Source organism: Cariama cristata, unplaced genomic scaffold (assembly GCF_000690535.1).
Source record: "Cariama cristata isolate BGI_N322 unplaced genomic scaffold, ASM69053v1 scaffold8116, whole genome shotgun sequence".
In the NCBI taxonomy this organism is placed as follows: domain Eukaryota; kingdom Metazoa; phylum Chordata; class Aves; order Cariamiformes; family Cariamidae; genus Cariama; species Cariama cristata.
Genome location: NW_009620345.1, coordinates 67,219 through 90,461, shown reverse-complemented (window position 1 = coordinate 90,461; position 23,243 = coordinate 67,219). Strand labels below are relative to the sequence as shown.

The 23,243-nt window shown below is 35.3% G+C and overlaps 1 protein-coding gene across 1 annotated transcript in view; it reads left to right on the top strand.

Moving 5' to 3' along the window:
- Positions 1-23,243, top strand: part of TRRAP (transformation/transcription domain-associated protein) — a 98,302-nt gene that overhangs the window by 27,605 nt on the left and 47,454 nt on the right. Inside the window, 24 exon segments of the mRNA XM_009701591.1 lie at positions 52-269; positions 401-598; positions 1,260-1,520; positions 2,517-2,678; positions 3,908-4,004; positions 4,460-4,581; positions 6,087-6,257; positions 7,003-7,071; positions 10,939-11,058; positions 11,388-11,507; positions 11,866-12,030; positions 12,435-12,616; positions 12,902-13,100; positions 13,517-13,645; positions 14,172-14,438; positions 15,020-15,226; positions 16,132-16,290; positions 16,374-16,508; positions 16,710-16,820; positions 17,732-17,878; positions 18,681-18,894; positions 19,582-19,707; positions 21,688-21,834; positions 22,920-23,119. Of these exon segments, the coding sequence (XP_009699893.1) occupies positions 52-269; positions 401-598; positions 1,260-1,520; positions 2,517-2,678; positions 3,908-4,004; positions 4,460-4,581; positions 6,087-6,257; positions 7,003-7,071; positions 10,939-11,058; positions 11,388-11,507; positions 11,866-12,030; positions 12,435-12,616; positions 12,902-13,100; positions 13,517-13,645; positions 14,172-14,438; positions 15,020-15,226; positions 16,132-16,290; positions 16,374-16,508; positions 16,710-16,820; positions 17,732-17,878; positions 18,681-18,894; positions 19,582-19,707; positions 21,688-21,834; positions 22,920-23,119 (3,926 nt within the window).

The window sequence follows — 23,243 nt, the reverse complement described above, 5'->3', positions numbered from 1 at the left end:
CCCCCCCCCCCTTTTTTTTTTTTTTCTTTTCTTCCCCAAATCAAATTACAGGTCCCTTTTTGCTGCAGTGCTATCAGGTTGGAAGCCAGCCTAGCACAGCCATGTTTCATAGTGAAGAAAATGGGTCAAAAGGCATGGATCCCTTGGTGCTTATTGATGCCATAGCAATCTGCATGGCATATGAGGAGAAGGAACTCTGCAAAATAGGAGAGGTGGCTCTAGCAGTGATATTTGATGTTGCGAGCATTATCTTGGGTTCAAAGGAAAGGGTAATATGTTTGTTTGTTTTTTTTTAAATGTATTTAAATGATCTAGTTTCAGCCAATGCAATTTTGCTTCTAAAATTTTGGAGGCTACCAGTGAGCTGAAAAAGCAAACTGATACATTTCTTTGTTTCCAGGCTTGTCAGCTTCCCTTGTTTTCTTACATTGTGGAACGTTTATGTGCTTGCTGTTATGAACAAGCTTGGTATGCTAAACTAGGAGGTGTTGTGTCAATTAAATTTCTTATGGAACGGCTGCCACTAATTTGGGTCCTCCAGAATCAGCAGACTTTCCTGAAGGCACTCCTCTTCGTTATGATGGATCTAACTGGAGAGGTATTTAATGGGTGAAATGTATCAAATAATATGGGGGAAACAAACTTCCGTTCTTAAATTCACAGAGATTGAACTCTTGCTAATCTTAACTTCGGAACGTGTCTTATCTGCGATAGTTATGAGTGAATTTTAGTCATTTTAACTTAAACTAAGACCTGAAGTTAGGAATGAGGTCTGTTTTTTCCACGTAACTTTGCCAAAGTTGTTGGAATTACACTTCTTTCAGAGTAGAAATGTACAGGTTGCATTCAGATCAGTGAAAGAACACTAGATTCACTGTCACTTGCATAAAAAAGCTAGTTTTTTTCTTCTTCCTGTGTTTAGTTTGAAAGGTGTTCATCTTCTCAAAAAACTGTATGTAGTTATAGATACCTAGAGAATCGACCACTTGACCTTTTCTCGGTTTTGTATCAAATGGTGACAACATTGCTAAGGGTTCCAGCGCCTGAGTTCGTTTATAAAGTTGTGTTGCATTGCAACTCGCAGTTTTGGAATGACTGGTGGGAAGACTCGTTGAATGTGTTCTGTTTAAGCTTTATATGTTTTTAGCCGTTTGCAGAGAATTCATCAAAATCAAATGCTAAGTTTGTTGATAAGCAGTGTGTAGATTTGTGATCTTTTTTCTGTACTTGTTTAATAAAAATGATCTATGATACCTTAGGTTTCCAATGGAGCAGTTGCTATGGCGAAAACGACATTAGAACAGCTTTTGATTAGATGTGCAACTCCTTTAAAAGATGAAGAAAAAACAGAAGAAATCCTGGCAGCACAGGAAAAGTCTTTCCATCATGTAACACATGACCTCGTTCGAGAAGTGACCTCTCCAAACTCTACTGTGAGAAAACAGGCCATGCATTCATTGCAGGTGCTTGCACAGGTCACTGGAAAAAGTGTCACGGTGATTATGGAGCCACATAAAGAGGTAAGCAGAAATACTTACTGAAAGTGAGTTTAAAGTTGTTTACCAGTTTGGATTTGCAAAATGCTTTTCTGAGTATGTTTTCCCACGTTAGTGAGTTAAGTTCTTAGTGCTTAGATAAGATATGTTTGTAATTTGCTAGGTTTCATTGTTCTAAAATAAACTGTGGCTGGAGTGTGATAGATATTCATAGAAGCTGTGCCTGACTACTTAGCCAGTATTTATAGTGTCTTCAGGTCGATTTACTTCCTGAAATTATGGACTGCTTGTTCTACCACCAATCAGACAAAGGCTTGGCCAGGTAGATAGTGCATTTTGAACCTCAAATTTATGTTACTCTAAATATGAGGCATATTGCTATGTCTTTTCCTATCCAGAAAGAGACTATAAAGATAAAAGCTGATTGAAATAACTTTTTTCTTGAAACTCTTTAAAATGAATAGCACTCATTCACTTGAAAGACAAGTAAATGTACGTAAGCCCTAAGGGCCACCACAACATGTGAAATTATAGATGTCATTATTGTGATGTGGGAACATACAGATAAGCCCCCTAATTGATATCTTATTTTGCTAAATGTTTATAGAGAAGAGTGAGAAACTGGCGTAATAGAAAAACTTACATGAATGTTTTTGTTTTTCTCATGTTTTAGGAGCTTAAAATATTCTTATTTCTTGGTGTGAACATTTGAAATGCTTAAATGTATGAGTTTCTTTGTTGTTTATATGTTATGTGAAGTTATTAAATACTAGATCTCTGTTCACAGAGAATATGTAATAATTATAGATACTGAATTGTTTCACTAACTGACTGTGAATTAAATTAGTTCAGAGAAATACTTTTCTTCTTGCTTAGTGATTTCTGAAGATGTACATCTGGAGCCAGAGTAGCAAATGGATAGAAACATGCAGCCATGACTAATGATGTATTCTTAGTGGCTAGGTGTGTGGGGTCATTTGAATAGGCTGCTAATTCAGTAATCTAAATTAAATTGTGTAGGTTCTCCAAGATATGGTTCCTCCCAAAAAGCATTTGCTTAGGCATCAACCTGCAAATGCCCAGATTGGCCTGATGGAGGGAAATACATTTTGCACAACCCTGCAACCACGATTGTTTACAATGGATCTAAATGTTGTGGAACACAAGGTTTTCTACACAGAGGTACTTTCTTTTTATGTTCTAATATATGAATGTAGATACTTAATTAGTGATGGTGTTAGAACTTGCATTGTTAAAAATACGTATTTTTCCCCGTGCATTTTAAACTTTCACCAAAATGCAAGAATTTGAAATGTGAACTGAGGTCTGTCTTTACCTATGACATAATAACTCTAGGCTAAGCAGAACATTCTAATGCGCGTGAAATATATTAAATGAATTTTGGTGTTATACTCCTAGTCTAATAGCCCTAACTTTCATATTTAGGTCTTATTTTATGCACAGTATATCTGTTAAATAAATTGTTGTACCACCAAACAATAGATACTGTTTGTTAAGGTTTTTGAGTCCCTAGCAGTTTGAGTAAAATCAGACGTAAAACTAGTGTGTAGATTTAACTTAGAGAAACTGTCTAGTCCCTTGCTTTCCTAGCTGTCTTGTCCAAACATAAGTTCAGAAGATCTTTGGTGCCAACAGTAATTGCAATTAGCAAGGCAGGTATGGGATATAGTTGTCAATGCAGAGAATTTTTGACTTAAGACAAAAAAAATGTGCTGTAGATCAAGAAATGTCTATAAAGGTGAGAGTGCTATATTAGTATTGGGAATGTCTGAATCTTAATAGCATTCTTGGACAATGTTAGCTTGCACAACTTTGTTTAAACCTGTTGAACATTTTCTAACAAAAATGTATATACGTATATTGAAAATACTTGCCTGCAAGGAGGAGAGCTCTGTAGGACAGAATTGCCCCTCTGCACAGTGACCCATGACCATTAGAATTACTGAAGACATTTTCAGCATGTTTTTTCCTCTGTTAATCTCCTTCTGTTCTCTTATCCCTTTCCTCAATATTTTCAGTACTATTACTGCCATTCAGGAGGCAAGTTTTTCTGTAGACCTATTCTTTTATCATATGAACAGCCTGTTTGCAAGTAGACCAGCTAGGTATTGGTCAACAAAATGCAAAATGGTTAATTTTTGCCAGATTTTTCTCTGGTGGCAGTACTAACGGGCTCTCTTGTCTCTGGCTAACCACCAGTTTTCATGGGAACTTTTACCCTAATTTTAAGTAGAATTTTTACCTGTTGGTGAAACTTGGAGGTTGATTAGTGTGTTTGCATAAACTTGGCTCTTTGAGGAAACAAGACTCAAAAAGTAACTGGTAATATTGTTTCAAACATGATATGCAATGCTATGCTATAATGATTGTGGTTTTTTTTTTTTCCATAGTTACTGAATTTGTGTGAGGCTGAAGATGCTGCCTTAATGAAACTACCTTGTTACAAAAGTCTTCCCTCACTTGTACCTCTTCGGATTGCAGCGTTAAGTAAGTAAAACTTCCTAAACAAGATTTGATGTAAATAGGTGTCCTTGTGAGCAACGAGCAGTCGTCTTCCCAAGATCAGCAGAAAACTTGAACGCTTGAAGACTGATGACTGCTCTCTAGAGGTCACGGTTTAATGGAGAGAATAATGGGAAAGTATCACTGCTTTCTTCATGATTAGGATTTAGTTTCTGAAATGAACCCAAAATATTTTTAGACTAATTATGTTATATAGCATTAGGAAAACTTTAGAACACTGTTAATAGAATTTCCATTCTTTTACTATTTTATGATGCCTGTTGCTTTTGGCAAAGCATGCTATGGTTTAGCTGTCTGTAGTTTGAGATTAAATAAAAGAAACTTGAAGGAAATAAAACCCACCCTAATTCCATATTTTTCCCCCCCCGTCTTTTGAAATTGAGTTAACAAAGAGAACAAATTTACTTTGATATTTGCAGATGCTTTAGCTGCCTGCAATTACTTGCCTCAGTCGAGAGAGAAAATAATTGCTGCACTTTTCAAGGCACTTAATTCAACAAATAATGAACTGCAGGAGGCTGGAGAAGCATGCATGAGAAAGGTTAGTGTATTAAAACAATGCTGCTTTTGAGGACATTGTTCTCTCTGCTTTACTTCCTTGTTACAAAGCTTCCTGGGAAAATTCTCTGCAGGAAATAATGGCTGCTCTGTTAAGTTTTTGTTAGTGACACCAATATAATTTAAGTTTCTGTCAGATGTGGGTTTTTGGGGGTTTGAACTTAGCCACAAAAATTTATTCTGGTTGAAATTAAGCATTATAAGCTCTTGGACAAGGACCATGGTAAGTCTTTCAGTCTTTCTGTCTGTATGGTCTTTCAGTCTTTCTGTTTGTCTGGTCTTTGTAAAGGTATCTTCTTTTCTAAATAAACAGCATCAGTCTTCCCCGGCAGTTTTGCAAATGTGCATGCATTGCTTTATTGTAAAAGCTTTTCTCGTGTTTCTTCTTTGATCCTAAAAGAAGTGGTAGAGACCCCATGGTTGCTTTTGGAAAAGTAAGCGATACAGCAGAGTTAGACTCTGCATCACAGTATGGCAGTTGCCTTAAGGAACAGGACTGTGACTGTACTCTTTAAGGTCAGAATTAGTATCCTTACATGGTGCTATACTACACTGTCTGTTGTGTGGAGGCTAGGTTATAGTGTAAAAAAAGCTGGAAGGACAGGGAAATGGATATTCTCTCACCATGATTTGATGCCCAGTAGATATGCCTAATTCTGATTCAGCAAGATTTTAATACCATTCTTCTAAATACAGAAAATGATAATAAAAATACTTGTAGCCTCTTTGTAATGATGTGTAGATTGGCTGGCATGTAACAGGCAATGTAAGTATAGTAATACTAGTGGTTTACATTTGTTTAGGCTATTGACTGATTGGAGGTCAGATGTTGTCTTTTCATGTCACTCTGCTCATGAAAGGGAATGTCACTTTTCATGTTACTTTTCATGTCACTCTGCTTATGAGAGGGAAAGTACTTATTGTGGCTTTTGGGTTGAGAGGTAAGAGGGAGCAAATAAGGGTTGTTCCGACCTATCCATTTGGTGTAAGGTTTTTCTGATCTTTTTTCCTATGATAAATCCATGCCCACAAGATCTTTGGGTATGACAGGAAATACTCTCTCTGACTGCTTGCAGACAGGTTCTGTTGACCTTTTTTGTTACTCGGGATGCATGCAGATTGTAATGCAGAAATTTGCTCTATTGCCTTTGGCCAGATTCACAGACAATTCTTAATAAAGCAGTATCTAAGTGTTTGTCCATAGCTGTATATTTAATTTATAGCTGTGGCAGTTTTTCAATCCACTTGTAATTAAGATCTCCTACTTGATTATTTTACGGAATATCCTACTGTCTGTCAGAAATACTTAAGTGCTTCCCAAATACATCTTGTCACTATATATATTTCCAGCAATAAATATTTAAGCTATTGCATTCTGAAATTACAAAGTAAAAGAAGAGAAATCAAGTCAGCAGAATTTGTTTTCAGATGCTTGCACAAAAGTAGCTCCCCTTTTCATGTGTATCTTAATCCTGTACTCTCTTGCAGTTCTTGGAAGGAGCTACCATAGAAGTTGATCAAATTCATACGCACATGAGACCGTTGCTTATGATGTTGGGAGACTATCGAAGTCTGACACTGAATGTTGTGAATCGTCTGACGTCTGTCACTAGACTTTTTCCAAACTCTTTTAATGATAAATTCTGTGATCAGATGATGGTAAGCCCATTCAAGTTTTCTTTAGCTCTTCCAGTAGAAATGTTCTTTTAGCTAATATTTGTATTGTTGAAAGGTCAATGAACAATTCAGTAGTGACTCAATGTATATATTGGAAGTAAAAGATTTTTGTTTCACAGTTAATAGAAAAAAAGTGTTTAAACATGTTGAGTTAATTTCTAAAGAGCTACTAAAACAGAAAGTTAAGAAATGTTCTTGACTAGTGAAGACATACCTAGTTATGCTAAGGTCTGCTTGGACAAATTTATCTTTAAGCAAGGTGCCAGCAGCATAATAGACTAAGGAAACCCTTGAAAATATGTCTTACTTTCTAGTGGGCTAAGTCTGTTTTGGTGTTTTCTTGATTTATAAAATGGTGGAAGGTATTGCCCTTCTTATTTGCAGTTTTTAAACTGTGTATGTGAATTCTTTATCCTTTTGCCATGGATATTTAAATATTTAAATGCATACATGTCAAGCAAATCATTAAACAAGTGTAAGCCGGTCAAACTTCAGATTTTTCTGCCTTTTAATGTATGTACTCTTATAACCCCTGCTTTCTTGAATATGGAGAGGGCTTTTAGCAACAACTTCAATCTGAGGGAATGCAAATAACTAATCTTTTTTCCCCTTGTTTTCTTCAAACAATCATTTCTGCCTCTACTTATTTTCTTGTAGCATATGCTGTCACTTGCTAAAATAGAACAGTATAATTAGAAGAATAATACTAATTATCCTCTTTTTATAGCAACACCTGCGTAAATGGATGGAAGTTGTAGTCATTACACACAAAGGTGGACAACGGAGTGATGGAAATGTAAGTTAATGAATGCTTTCATGTGAGAAGGGAAGAAATAAATAGTATTAATGTTTTGGAATTACAGAACTCATTCAGTTGTAAATGTTGCCATAACTGATTACACACTGATGTTTTGTTACAAGCTACTGAACTTATATGCGTATTGAATATTTGTGACAAATCTTAGTAGGAGGAGCTTCTTATCTGCTGACAATTACTTTAAAGCCTGTGCTACAGGTTGATGTGGGAACAGCTCATTGATTTTTATTTTTTTTCCCTCAGAATTTTCTGCTTAGAAATCTGTTCTTCATTGGAATGGCTGATGGGCTCAGTAGCATGATCCTTCTTTTTTCACAAATATGTTTGATGTTCATAACATAGTATTTTGAAAATTATACAGAATAATAATATAATCCCAGTTAATTTTAAATATAATTTATGAAAAACAAGTTCAATATTTATCATTTGAGATCACATTAAAATCTCTCTCCCATCCAAACTAGTGACCTCAGTGTTGAACTATGGGAAGCTGATCATTTTTCTTATAAATGGAAAGCTGCACAGCGTAACGACAACGCTGTGTGCTCTTAGCAATATGGCACTGAAGGGAATTCCTGCTTCAGTGTAGTTTCATGTAGATTACTGGAAGTCCCATAATTCTATTGAGATTTTATTAATAACTTACATTAAGTGTTGAGGTTTATTACTGTGATGAGGAAAAAGTTGGGGGGAATTTATTAATTTCTTTATGTTTCAAATAAGAATGAAATGAGATTGGCTTTTTATTTTCCTCAAAACATGGAAATGGCTTAATGGCTTTTCATTACTCTTTCCTGTCGTTGCAGAGAGAGCTTTTAAATCTGAATTTAGTCATTGCTGTGTATTTGATGTAGATGTTCTCTAGTAGAGTAGAATTTATATCTTCTGTTTAAACTTAAAAACTGCATTTTTCAGTTAGAACTATTCTGACCTGAATAAAATGTGTTTAAGGCCTTCATGTTCTTCTTTTGGGATTCACTTTTCCTCAAATGTGATAATTACAGATATCTTGCAGATCTTTTTATAGCAATAGTCTTTTAAACCACAATGTGGCACCTCTAGAACAGCTTTTATTTGTTCCTAAATCACATTTAATTGTGTATTCTTCTGCTTTTAATGTTTTCTGTTGATGTTTTCTCTGTAGTTGTGTGTTAGTCTCCTAAACCTGTAATTTTTTTATTTTTAGCGTTGGTTTAAAACCTATGTATGTTGAGGGGGAGGTGCACACCAGACACTTGAGAAGGAATCTACTGTCACATCTTGAGGGAGGAGAGAAGTCTATGGAAACATTTCCAAATAGAATTGTGTGACTGCAAAGCTGATTGAAATACTACTTTTCCCCCCCCAGGTTCTTGCTCTAAAGTTTCCTTGAAAATAAAAACTCTAGGAAACTGAAGGAGGGCACAGACAGTGTGGTCTTTATACAATCGCTATGGCAGCCTGTGTTCATATGTCCATATGTACAGTGTGCTGTTGCTGTAATTGTGTCTTCCAAATGTGGAAAAACTAGGATGGTGAAGCTGGTGGTCAGAGTTGCTGCAGCTGGCCTTTCACTTACTCTGTTTTCTTCTTGACCATAGTGAGATTCCAAAATCTGAGATATTAACTTAAAAGCAATGTTACAGAGTGTTATTGGAGTAGGTTGCATCATTCAGACTGAGTGAGTGAGTGGTTAGAGCTAAGAGATGGTAAACACACAGTGGAGAATGGAATTGTTCAGGAAAACCTTATGTTTGCTAGCTGAAATGGTACAGAGCACCTTTACAATAACTTTTTTGACCCAAAGAGTTTTCATCTTTTTGTGCTTTATGAAGGTGGCATTTGATGGTCATGCTGGTGTTGTCATACAGTTCACCAGCATAGTGCAGATAGTGGCTAGTCAGCGAGGCTTCTTAATGAAACAGTCCCAAAGTCTATGGAATGAGTTTTCATATGTAAACGGCGATTCTAGACAAAATAAAAACTTCGGACATCGCAGTTAAAAATGCTGCATAATAATTAACAACTATTGTAAAGATCCACATTGATCCCAGAATAACTAAGATCTTTGTTCACCTAAGTGAACCACAGTCCTACTGTGTTCCTGATCTGTGACTTGGCTGTTTAGATAAATGAACAAATTAAAATATAACTTATTAAGTAGTGATTAAGATCTAATTCATTGGCCCAATGAGTGAAATACTTGATTTAAATCCCTTCTTCCTCTCTTCCCTGCCTCCCCAAGGAAAGGTGTGGGTTTTTAGGTCATGTCCAGTGATTGAAAAAACAAGTTTTGACTAGATGGTTGCCTCCAACCGTCATGAACAGTGGCATCATGACGGAAATTCTGCATTACAGCCTATTAGAAGGACTTTATAGCTTGGTAGTTCAAGTATTGGAAGTGGTTTCATAATTAATGCTGGACAAATTTGTCTTTGAAGATGCTTTAAAATACTGTTTCCCTTGACTTAATAATTTTTAATATCTTTTTATTCAGTACAAATATTTGAGAAGCTGTGTCTGAACAACGTACAAGTAGAAAAAAGGATGCTTTTAATCCTAATTCTTAGGAGAGCAATTCAGAGCATGGGAGATATTAATTGTCTCCATTCTTTCAGTTTGAGATGGGAAAATAACCCTACTGAAGCCAGTTTCTGGCTGCAACCTGAAGAATGGCATGTACTGATTTGTTCATTTATTTGATATTTTTTGTGGGCTTTTTCTTTTCATGCTGTGACTTCTGTTTTGGTTCAGCCTGCTGCAGAAGGGGTAGAGGTGAGAAACTCAGTGGAGGCACCAGGAAGTTCTTTGTTGTTGTGTATTTTTTCTGTTTTTATTTTTTTTCCTTTCTTTTAAATTGTGGTTTGTTAGTTTTATTGTTGTGTTTTGGGCAGAGTGCATTGTGCCTTTGAGTGCAGTGCTGTGAATTGTCTTCTGTTTGTCTGTGGCAAAGTTGTTTCGATAACATTGCTGTTAAGGATGTTAAGCATGTTTGTACTAGGAAGAGCAGGGTGTTTAGTTTCTGTGAAGGTATAAGCACTTTGAAACGATTTGATATGTGTTCTCAGTCCTGCACTTCAATCCATGAGAGTAGTCTTGTGGAGTTCTGTTTAGGCAGATCGTGTTAAAGGAGTGGGGCCTAATACTTTGTGTTTAAATTCAGTTGAGGAAATGCAATGCATTTGATAATATTCTTTTGTATACTGCATACTAGGGATTGGTTTTAGAGGGATGGTGAGGGTGGATGTTTTGTTTTGTTTTTTTTTTTCTTCCTAAAGGAAATTCACGCTGTAGTTAACTGAAATATAGTCCCCATTTAAATTACAAAATGAAAGAAAAACACAAAATTATTTTGGACTTCAGAAGAATTTAATATCAAGTGGGAGAAGAGAGCTGACTTTTTTCTTTGAAGTAACTAGCTGCAAGATACACTGAACAGTACTGTGAGGAAGCTGTCTGTCTTTTTCTTCATGTCTAGTCTGGGGCTGTGGGGTGTGTATGAGAAATTGTTTAGAAAGGAAGGTCTGGCTTTTTGATGCATGAACCACTTGTTGTAGTGCAGTGAGCACGCCGTAACTCCCCCATCACCATTATCATTCACAGTGTTTAGCTTTTACCTGTAAAACACCACTATACTGACAAAGAAAATAAAATTAAAACATGATATTACAAAGGGGGAAGGGCAGACTTCCACAAGAGCAATTTTCTCTATACATCATGGTAAGTAGATGCTGTATATATGTTAACCCTTCAGATTTGATTGCTGGCTATGTTAATACAGAGAGGAAAAAAATAAAGGATGTATGATACTGTTTTTATATATTTAGCTGGTAGTACTAATTTAATTGTGTTTCTTTTCACCTGTAGGAAATGAAGATTTGTTCAGCAATTATAAATTTATTCCACCTGATCCCAGCTGCCCCTCAGACTTTGGTTAAACCTCTGCTGGAAGTTGTTATGAAAACAGAACGAGCAATGTTAATTGAGGTAAATTGGAAGTTAACATTGCTGATATTTTTGCTTTGTAGTATTTTTCACCTTAGTATATAATAATTATAATATTTTAAACATGGTGTGGGAACATTTGGTGTAATAAATAAATAAATATGACCTTCAAGCCTTTTAGGAGGTGTTACCATTTGTCTTAGACCCTTAAAAGTGAAGTTTTGAAATTGTCAATGTATTCTTATCATAAAAGTTCTGAATATTTTGTTCTGCATAAATGCCAAGTCAAATACCTTTTTCTGAGTGCTAATAAATTAGTAGAAAATACTCTGTACTTTACATATTTAATTTAAGCTTTATGAATCTTTCAGGCTGGCAGTCCATTCAGGGAACCACTGATAAAATTTTTGACACGTCATCCGTCCCAGACTGTGGAGCTGTTCATGATGGAAGCCACTTTAAATGATCCACAGTGGAGCAGAATGTTTATGGTAAGCTGTTTGGGGAGGGGAGCAGGAAAAAGCCCTCATCTTCACAAATCTGGCGAATGAAAAGTTTTTCATCTTTTCCATCTTTTTTTCCCTGTATGACCTTGTAGTCCTTAATCATGGTCTTACTTTGACTGTAGGATGTCTGTTCTCTGATTTGTATTTGTTTGTCCTGAGATGTTGATTTTATGCCTTTCCAGATCACGTAGAATTATTACTGAAGTTGTAGAGGTTATTTTTATATATGTGAAATAGAACCTCTGCAACTTTACTGAGGAATATAAAAGCTACAGGATGATATAGCCTTTTGGTATTTTGCTTTTAAAGGTTGTTATTAAAGTTATTTCTTCCCCTTCTTCAGAGTTTCTTAAAACATAAAGATGCCAAACCCCTACGAGATGTACTGGCAGCTAATCCTAACCGATTTATCACTCTGCTATTACCTGTTGGTACCCAAGCAGCTGTTAGACCTGGTTCTCCAAGCACTACTACAATGCGTCTCGATCTACAGTTTCAGGCTATCAAGGTATTCATTTATTCTTGTTTGTCCCTGCACTAGATAGTTAAAACCTATTTAGCTACAAGCACGTTACATTGAGCCTTTCAAGTGTGTATGTGTGTGTATGTATTATAGCTTGTAGAAAAACACTTCTAAATATGTGAAGTGTTTGTAGTCAGAGTCACTCTAGGAAGGGAAAAGAGACTCAAATGAACTATACTTCTTTTAATTGAGGAATATACAAGAGGAAAACATGGCAACAGAAACTTTAGGAAAAAAAAATTAAAAATTGATCTAAACTGGTTTTTATTTGACTTTTTTTGGAATATTTTAGAAATTTTAATCGCTCTTAAAGAAGTGCTTTTGTATCGTTTCTACTGACAGATCTGTTGTGTATTGACTGTGATTTTGTCTTATTTTGCTTTTGACAGATCATAAGTATTATTGTCAAGAATGATGAATGTTGGTTAGCAAATCAACATTCCTTGGTGAATCAACTGAAACGTGTATGGGTGAGTGAAGCTTTTCAGGAGAGACATCGTAAGGAGAATATGGCTGCGACAAATTGGAAAGAACCTAAGCTATTAGCATATTGCTTATTGAATTACTGCAAGTACGTAAAAACGTTTATTTCCTATAGCTTGTGTACATTTTTTTTTTAATTTCGGAAATACTGTAAAGGTGTACAGGGGTACTAAAAATGATTTGCAGTTATTGAAGAGAAAATTTAATATATTTCATAATACTGCCATTAGCTCTAAAACTGTGCCTCTGGTAATGCCTGCTCTTGCCTCTTTGCTCATTTAAAACCAAGATTAGTTTCTTCACCAAGTCATCAGCATACTAGTTTGGTTGGGTATTTTTTCACAGAAGCTTTTTATTTTATGTATTTTTACAGAAGGAATTATGGTGATATAGAGTTGCTATTCCAGTTGCTTCGAGCTTTTACGGGTCGATTTCTCTGCAATATGACTTTCTTAAAGGAATACATGGAAGAAGAGATCCCCAAAAACTACAGTATTCCCCAAAAACGGGCTTTATTCTTCCGTTTTGTAGACTTCAATGACCCAAACTTTGGAGACGAGCTCAAAGCCAAGGTAACTAAAGCAATTAAATCAAAGCAGCCTGGTATTTAGGTTTAATTTTCTTCTTGGGAACTAGGGCAACAAAACTCGCTTACTTTAAACGTCAACGAGTTCGATAATTGGCAGAGCCATTTAGGTGAAAATATCATACCTGAAGAAGAGCGATAATAAACAGACACAGCAATTCATCTTGCTTTCAGTGCTGACTACTTTAGTTTGCACTTTCTAAGAATCTTTGCCCTTGGAAGGGGGAAAGAGGGGAAAACATCTGTGCGTATCCAATTCTTAAGATTGTATTTATAGTTTCCTTTTGTAATGCGGTGAGTGTGTCTAACATGCAGGTTTGCATATGAAACTACTTGAACGTTGACTGCCATTAGAAGAATCAGATAGCTGAGTATAACTGTGGTTTTGTTTATATTCTGTAGGTGCTGCAACATATCCTGAATCCTGCTTTCTTGCACAGTTTTGAAAAGGGAGAAGGTGAACAGCTGTTGGGACCCCCAAACCCAGAAGGAGATAATCCAGAAAGCATTACTAGTGTTTTTATAACAAAGGTAAAAATCCTTGTTTACATTAAAGTGTTTGAAAATTAAAACAAGAAGTTTTTTCCTCTTTAGGACTTGAATGTCTCTCTTTAGAAATGGGCCTTATATGACTATAATCCAGACTTTTTCATAGGCAAAGCTTTCCATTACTGAACATCAGTATCTTCGTAATTCACTTTGATTTCATTGAGCCAATTAGCATATAAAGATAGATGTTGTTGAAGATGGGCGTTGGGCTGGTCTTTTAGCTAATATTTTTTTGTTTTTTTTGTTTTTTTGTTTTTTTTCTTAATAGATTAGTGCTTTGGAGGTTCCTAGATGTGCCCATTATGTAACAGTTCTCACCTCAGGAGATTGTTTTGTGGGTATTAAACTGAATTCGCCCAAATGGTTATACTTATTAGTTTTCATCAAAACCTCTCAAAAGCAAAAAACTAGGACTTTGCTTTTATAGATAGTAAAGTTGTTACTTTTTGTTTTCTTCCCCGCCCGCCCCCCGCTTCCTCCTCTCCTCTTTGATCATCCCTGTGACTAGGTACTTGATCCGGAAAAACAGGCTGATATGCTGGATTCTCTCAGGATATATCTCTTGCAATTTGCCACGCTTCTGGTTGAGCATGCTCCACATCACATTCATGACAATAATAAAAACCGAAACAGCAAACTACGACGCTTAATGACATTTGCTTGGCCTTGCCTCCTGTCCAAGGCATGTGTGGACCCAGCATGCAAATACAGTGGACATTTGCTTTTGGCACACATCATTGCAAAATTTGCCATACATAAGAAGATAGTTCTGCAGGTATTGGCTATGGGCTTGTATTCATACATTTAAGGGATGTTGATAAGTTCTGTAGTGTGCTTTCTTGTATTTTAAAATGCAGGGTAGACAGTGCACAGTAGTGTAGGATACTTGGTATACAAGTAACAGTTAAAATCATATGCAACAAACAAATATAGAAGCGGCATGCCAAATATTAATACAAATTTATTTGGGGATAGGAGAGTATAGAAAGAAGTTTGAAGATAAGTGAAAGCCGAGAGGGTAAATGGCACAATGAAAAGTCCTTTTGGTTGAATTAACAGTGTTGGTAATGTTTCTTCATTTAAGAGACAGACATTTCAGTTAACACAGAATGTGGGGACAAAGGAAGACTTTAAGTTGGACAGTGGAGAGGAAGGAAAAAGGGAACATAAGGGAGACTGATGAATGTGCTGTATATTTCTGATAAAGTATCATAATTCATTTACCAGATTATATGGGCCTTTAGGAAAACATTGTGTTATTTAGAGAATGTATGTTACAGTTTCTGTTTCTTTATAAATGCTTTATTTTTGTGAATATGTATAATATTAATGTTGATTAGAAACTTTGCTGTTTAGGTTTTTCACAGCCTTCTAAAAGCTCATGCAATGGAGGCCCGAGCTATTGTCAGGCAAGCGATGGCTATTCTGACGCCAGCTGTACCTGCTCGAATGGAAGATGGACATCAGATGCTGACTCACTGGACACGAAAAATCATTGTGGAAGAGGGTCATACGGTTCCCCAACTAGTACATATTTTGCACTTGATAGTACAACATTTCAAGGTACTTGTACCAGTTATTCTGGTAGTCAGTGTATCTCAGATATCAAGGAGGTAAACTGCAGTTTGATTAGAAAATAACAATCTGATTTGTATGGTTTAGCTTCAAAAGGCATCAGCTGTCTGCAAAGATATTTGCTTAAAACTGAAAACAACTATTAAAATTAAAGAGCAAACCACTTATTAAACTTTATCATGATTGAAGTTAGAACTCAAAATGTTAGGTGAAAATCTGCAAGATTAATTCATTGCACATGCCTTAGCAGTGCTTTTTAACAGAGCTGTGAAGGTTCTTTAAGAGTTGCTTAAACAAAGTGCAGAACCATATTTTTCATTTTCACTTTTCTATCTTCCAGTAGTTCTTGTTTGTTTGACTTTATATTCTGTGGGGTTAACTAGGTAACTTTTTTCTCCAGCCAATGGATGTTGGGAAACATTAAACAAATGGGAGAATGCTGCAGAATGTCAATATAGGAGCATTTTTGAAAATGCATATTAAAATATGATCCAAAGTGACAGCTAGCTAATACACATTTAAGTCACTTTTCAGGAATCAATGTCTTGACTCTTTTTGAAAAAATATCAGAGTGTGTTCAAATGTGAATTATAGCTCTCTAAAAGGATCGGCAAAAAATTGGAGTGATTGATCCTTGAGAAAAATCATTTATCTTCAAAGGAACATCTTCATTTGGGTACATGAAATCAGTAGTCACTACTGAAAATTGTAGCCAAAATTTTATTTTCAAAGCACTAGTTACTTTTCCAGATTGCAAAATTTGAATGTGGTACAGATTTAGCAATCTTTAGGATTAAAGACTATTTTACCATTTTGCTTTATTTTGACTCTGTAGTTTTTGTGTAGGATTTTATGGGTTAATGGCTAACATGACTGTGAAACCATCTTTTCAGGTTTATTATCCAGTGAGGCATCACTTGGTTCAGCATATGGTTAGTGCCATGCAGAGACTGGGCTTCACTCCCAGTGTTACGATAGAGCAAAGAAAATTAGCTGTGGATCTTGCTGAAGTAGTTATTAAATGGGAATTGCAAAGAATTAAAGACCAGCAGGTAGGAAGTCTAAATAAATTGGTAAAGATTGAACTGTCATACAGTTAAATGCTTTTTTAACATGCACATTGCTGATATTTCAGCCAGATTCAGATATGGATTCAAGTGCAAGTGGAGAAGGAGCAAGTTCTGCCTCATCTGCTGTTAAAAGAGGATTGTCTGTGGATTCTGGCCAAGAAGTAAAACGATTCAGGACAGCTACAGGAGCAATAAGTGCTGTAAGAAAAAATCAGGTTTTATTCAGAGACTCCAAAATTATAACCTGCACTGACTAAGCAATTTAGTGTAATTGTTTTGTCTATGTAACTGTAACTCCCTGAATTGAAGGTTACATTTTTAGAAAATATTTTTGATCTGTTCTGCTTATTGTTATCCTTCTTCAATGTGGCTTATAGTTTTTGTGTTTTGTATACATGCAGGTATTTGGACGTAGCCAGTCCTTGCCAGGAGCTGATGCACTTCTTTCCAAGCCGATTGACAAGCAGCATACAGATACAGTTGTGAATTTCTTGATTAGAATTGCTTGCCAGGTAGTGTGTTTATTCTGATATGCAAATACAAATGTGGCATTAGTAGCCAAAACCACAAACCCCTCTTTTCGTAAGAGCCCTTTTACTCTTGGATTATTCTGGTGTTTGTGTACTTTATTTTGTTGAAAGGTTAGAAACTTCAATGTGAAATTGAAGAAAAAGTAAAATGTTTTTATATAAAGGAGGAAAAAAATTGAATGTTATAACCAATTTCTGCATGGTTTTTCGTGTCACAAATGATGGATATTATTCATGAGAATGAAACTGAAGAATATTTAGAGAGTTTAATAGGGAGAGACTATGTCAATTACTTATCTGAGGATAATGACTGTAATTGTATTTTCAAGATCAAATACCTGGAATTACTTCTTTTCATGCAGTATGTAGAACTAAAGCTTTTCACCAAATTTTAAGAATTAACTTTTCTGGAGTGGGGAAAATTAGCTAGATTTAGCTCAAAGCAGACAAATTTTATGACCTCTCCTTCTGTAGCAGACTCAGCTGGTAAGTAACATAGGATTTTATCCACCACAGTCTGTTGCACAGAATAGATGTCCTCTTAAAGTATAAAGATGAATTGAGTGAAGAGCTATGTATGTTTATGGATACCTTGCAAACAGAAAAGATTAACCATCTTGAGCATGTTCAGAGTTGTAGTAATAAAGTATGGGATTGAACTTTTTTAAAATATATCTTTGGGTGATTTGGGGTAATCAGCTAGCAGTTTAGACACCAGTTCTGATGTTTACTATTAGTTGTCAGCTTTTTATGCGGTTAAATACTCTGTGACTGTACTGATAAAACTACTTAAACTCATCCATTTCAGAAAAAGAAATTATATGCTTGCTTGGAATGCATAATAATGAGTTGGTTACAAAAGGGTCATTTTGTTGACTCTGATTAATTGCTAGGTAAATGACAACTCAAACACTGCTGGATCTCCTGGGGAATTACTGTCTCGCCGCTGTGTCAACCTTCTGAAAACAGCTTTACGACCAGACATGTGGCCAAAATCAGAACTGAAGTTGCAGTGGTTTGATAAGCTGCTAATGACTGTGGTAGGTAACGTTCTAGTCCTGTAGGTCTTTAGGTTTCACTAGCACGTATGTTGATTGAATACTAGCAATATCTTCATACTGATTTTAGAGTCTTAATCTTTTCTTCTTTGTAGTAAAATACATAAATTGTTAAGTATGTGAATTGCATCAGTGGCTATAATTTGTATAGCTGCAGTACTTAAAAATATTAAAATAGACTTAGGAGCAAGTAAAGTAACTTTCTGTATTACTTTGATTTTGAAATACGTTGTGGTTTCCTTGTTTGGGTGCCCTGGTGGTTGATGGTGGCTTTTTATTTTTTTTGTGGTTTTTGTTTGTTTTTTGTTAGTAGGAAATTTTACAAGTTGATTTTATTGGTTCCTATTTTCATTCTTTTTTTTTTTCCTTTAGTTCCAAATATCCCCTTTTCTAACCTTTAAGCTGTAACTTCTCACAGAATATGCTGTTTTAGCTCTTCACTGAAGGACTGTATCTGAAAGATGTTGACAAGGAGATAAAACATAATCCTCTGTTGAAAGCATTTCTAACCAGAAAATTTCAAAACTGAGGATCACAAAAAACACCAGAAGGAATGTACCTGTAAATGCTTAAGCAACATTTTTACGGTTAAAGATTTTATAATGCCTTGTATTTTACAGTTTTATGTTGCGTGACCTATGGATAAGATTGACGTGAAACATTGCTAGTGTAGAAACCTCAGCCTTATCACAGATTTTCAGCAGATTTGATCTGGACCTACTGATCTGTGTAATACTTGTGTGATTTTCCCTACTCACTGCCTTTTTGTATGTGTTCTCTTTAGGAACAACCCAATCAGGCCAACTTTGCTAACATTTGCACTGGCTTAGAGGTCTTAAGTTTCCTGTTAACAGTACTGCAGCCCCCTGCCATCCTTAGCAGCTTCAAACCCCTGCAACGAGGCGTAGCAGCTTGTATGACTTGTGGAAACACCAAGGTTTTGAGAGCAGTCCACAGTTTGCTTTCTCGCTTGATGGGTATTTTCCCCACAGAACCAAGTATGTGGTATTTTCTTCCTCCTTTTATCCTTTATTGCTGCATAGCTTAAGTGATTAAGGATGAGGTGAAGACACTCTTTGGAATGTGCTAGTATTCTGTTTTATGATTTCTGCATTTAATGTTCCATTTTAGCTTGCACTTTTAACCTCTGTTTAAAAAAAGAAAGGCTGGAATAAATAATCATATCGAATACATCATTATCCATTGACATAAAAACTTAATAACCTGTGGCTGTCATAACTTTAGTTCAAGAAATGCATGCTATAAATTTAATGTTTTTGCAATTACAATTTTTCAACTTCAGAAGTGCAGTGTTTTAGTTGTTAAGCTTTGCTGTTTTGCTAAAACAAGGAGGGGAAAGAGAGTGTAAAAAAGAAAGACAATAGATAATATGCCATGTCAATATAAACTAATTTAGATAATCTTCTCTTTAAAAAAAATCAGTAATCTAGGACTTCTCATCAAAATGAGTTATTTAGAAGTAGTGGTACCCTATTATAGAAGACATATTGGTTGTATGATAAAGAGGTTTATATAAATGAGAGATCTGCTTGTGTTAGCAAGCTTGTTAGCAAGATAAAATTCCGGTGATGGTATAGATGACTGTGTGTTTGCAGAGTAATTGTTTCTTGCCCGTTCTGTGGCTCATATTACCAAAAATAAACACAACTCTCTAAACTCTGCAGGTACCTCAAGTGTAGCTTCAAAGTATGAAGAGCTGGAGTGCCTTTATGCTGCAGTTGGAAAGGTTATTTATGAAGGACTTACTAATTACGAAAAAGCCACTAATGCTAACCCTTCTCAACTCTTTGGTAAGTTTCCCACATCTCTAGTAAACGTATGTAGAGTGCCCGTTAATGAGTATGATCTTTGTCACGAGCCTTTATTTTCCATAAGGAAGTTGAAATCTGATATCATGCAAAGCAAGCAGTGGGAAGCATTTCGAGCTAACTTGAGAGGTGAGCTGTGACGTCTGTCGTCTGTGACGAAAGGGACTGGGGGGTTCATTGTATTCTGTGTTCTCCTGGTAGCTGACTTGGGAGCAGTTATTGGAAATGGGGAGCTTCAGCTGTGCTAGATGGAAGCTAGATGAAATTCAAAATAAATAGGAATAAGGTGCAGCATTCATATTAACCAAAATATAAAGTGAAAGTTACTGGAAACTTGTTACATGGAAAACCCAAAATCCTGTGGCTAGTACTCTGAGATATAGTAGAATATTTCAAGGAATCTGTGTAAACATTCTTGCATGTTACTGTCTTGTACTTTCTTTTTGAGTTGTTTTTAAAACCTCATTTATTAGCTGATTTAAATAGTGTAGGAAGATTTATGTATTTATAGATCTTGAATTCTCAGTAAGTAAGAAATTACAAAAATACTATTTTTTTCTTGAGTGAGCAAATCTGAATTTTTAGCGTATACCATTCTGAAGAGCTGAAATGTTCTTTTCCTGTTCTTTGTGCTTACTTAACTGGTAGAGAACTCAACTACATAATACAATGACAAAGATATATTGGAATAATACAGTTTGACCCAGAACTCATTGTGTTGGTAATACAGACCTGAAATTGCACAATTTTGGAAAACTTGCTGATTTAAATGGCAAATGTCCTTCACTATTCTACTCTGTGATCTGTGTAGATAGTTGTAATTTTGCATTGGGAATTGCCTGTTTGTCAGATGTCAGGATGTGCTTTACAACAAACTAACCAAGAAAGATGTTTCTTACCTTTGTCCAGAACTCACTTAAAACCAGCACTACAATCTAACTGTCAGGTCGTGCATATCTTACTAATTCTGTGTTTAAGAGGCTGAACTTTGTGTGCCAAATTTTGTGCACATCTGAGCACAAAAAGAAATCAAAACTTTCGAAGCAGCCATTCAATGAACAAAGCATGCTTCTATCAATATAGTTGTACGCTTTTGTTGAATTATGAAGTTGCGGTAAGGAAAGGGACAGGTGTAGGTTTTTTAGAGGGTATAGTTCGACACGATATATGTGGTTTGTTTTTTTTTTTTAAAGACAGTTAAGTATTTTAAAGCATAGATATTACTAAAACTGATTGGTTTGCATGAATATGGTTAAGCTTATATTAGGATAGGCATTGTTAACTGTGTAATTTGAAGGGACTGTGATCTTGTAGGCACAGAGCATTCATAAACTGTACTGAAATTAGCTCTTTCAATAGTTAACTTTTTCAATCTACAGTAACTGGTTTATGAAACTTTATAAAGTTTCTAGATTAGAAATTCAAGATTGTGTAATTTATTGATTTTATTTTTAATCACGAAACCTAGGCCTATTGCTGTAAAAGTTTTTTGCTACCAAAACAAATGTGCAACGTTAGCATTAGTTTCATTTTGCCTGGTTAACTATGTTTTTTGTTGGTGGTTGGTTTTTTTGGTTTTTTTTTTTTTGTTTGTTTTTGTTTTTAAGGTCTTGGAGAAGTATCTGATCTCAGTCCCACTCTTTCTGTCCTCCCTTTTTCTCCCTTACCCTCCATCATACACTTATATACAGAACTTTCAAATATTTTGATTAATGCAAAAATAACTTTTTGGTCTTAGACCAAAGACTAAAGTTGAGACTGAAATTTTTCTTCAAATCTATCCAGATTTCTAGTGTTTGTAACTTGGGTAGTCCCATGCTTCTTTCGTGGTAGGACAAAATACAGCTGGAATGTTTTCCTGTGTTCTTTCATAGGTTGAGAACATCCCCATTTAAAACCTATATCTTACTCGGGTCATGCTCAATCAAAGTTTTACTCCTTAAGTATTGTTTTTATCTATAGGTACTTTAATGATTCTGAAGTCTGCGTGCAGTAACAATCCCAGCTATATTGACAGATTGATTTCAGTTTTTATGCGATCTCTGCAGAAGATGGTCAGGGAACACTTAAACCCACAGGCTACAGCAGGAACAGCAGAAGCAAATACAGGTATTACATTATATAGTCTAAGGATGTTAATGATTAGAAGTGTTGTAAAGTATTAAAATCTCTTCATCCTAAAGGGATTCAAATGATTTTGTGGAGTTTAGTGTGCATTATTACATGTTGAAAAATACTTCAGCATTAGTGAGAAATATTACTGAAGTATTGAAAGATAAAAATGCACTTTTGAGTTCCTCTTACCTGCTTAATATACAAATTTCAATATTAACCTAAACATTTCAGTGAATGGTTAGTGAATATTTGTTGAGCTACAGTGTATATAGAAATACTGAAATTCTTCAAGAGTTTATAGTGTTGAGGGGCTAAATTTTTTTGATTGTTCTGTGCTTTCACTATTTTTTTAATCCTTCCTATTTGACAATACTCAAACAACTGTTTGTGAAATTAAATTGTTGGAGCTGATGCTTTAGTCTTTGTCTTAAAATAGCATCTTTTTCAGTCTGCACAATTCCATCTATCATCAAATGAATTAGGTCATGAGTAATTGAAAAAAAGTCAGATGTTCTTGTAGAAGAAAATTCAGTGCTAGTAAAGAGCACTGTAATTTATTAATGAATAAGCTGTGGAAGAAAATACTTTGAAAGAATTGCTGCTCTTAGATTCCCAACCCATATTTTAATTAGGTAAATGAGAACCTTGCGAATTTTATTAACACTGAGAAACAATTGGAAAATCATTAAACTTGACAGATAAGCAAGTCAGGAAATTAACAGCACAAAATAGGTGTGCTGCCTCATATAGTATTTCTTTCACGAGTTTAATGGCAGTTTTTCAGTACTGGAGTTCTGTAATACCTTTTACCAGAGATTTACTGAAATGAATGAAACCACTCGGACTTGCCTTTAGGTTTTTGAATGGATTTAGGTTTTTTTGGAGGGAGTCTATCTCAGTTGTTTAGGAATGGGAAGTAGTAATTCTGAAAACATTATTTCTAGGGATGTATTTTCAAGTAACGGATATTGTTGTTGCTATTTTTAAAATTATAGTAGCTTACCTGGAAAATTTTTTTACTAGATGTTTTATAGATGTATAAACAATTTTTTTTTTTCTTTTTTTTGCATCCATAGCAGGCACAAGTGAACTGGTAATGCTGAGCCTGGATCTTGTGAAAACTCGCCTGGCTGTGATGAGCATGGAAATGAGGAAAAATTTTATACAAGCTATTCTAACATCCCTCATTGAAAAATCTACTGATGCCAAAATTCTTCGTGCAGTGGTGAAAATAGTGGAAGAGTGGGTGAAAAACAATTCCCCCATGGCAGCTAATCAGGTAAATTGAGAAGATAAAATCATTATTGCTCTCAAATACTAAATAACTATAAACCACTGTTACAATTAATCAGTTTTTGACAGTGAGGTTTCTAAGGATCTGTTATATATGTTTAGATGCCCTT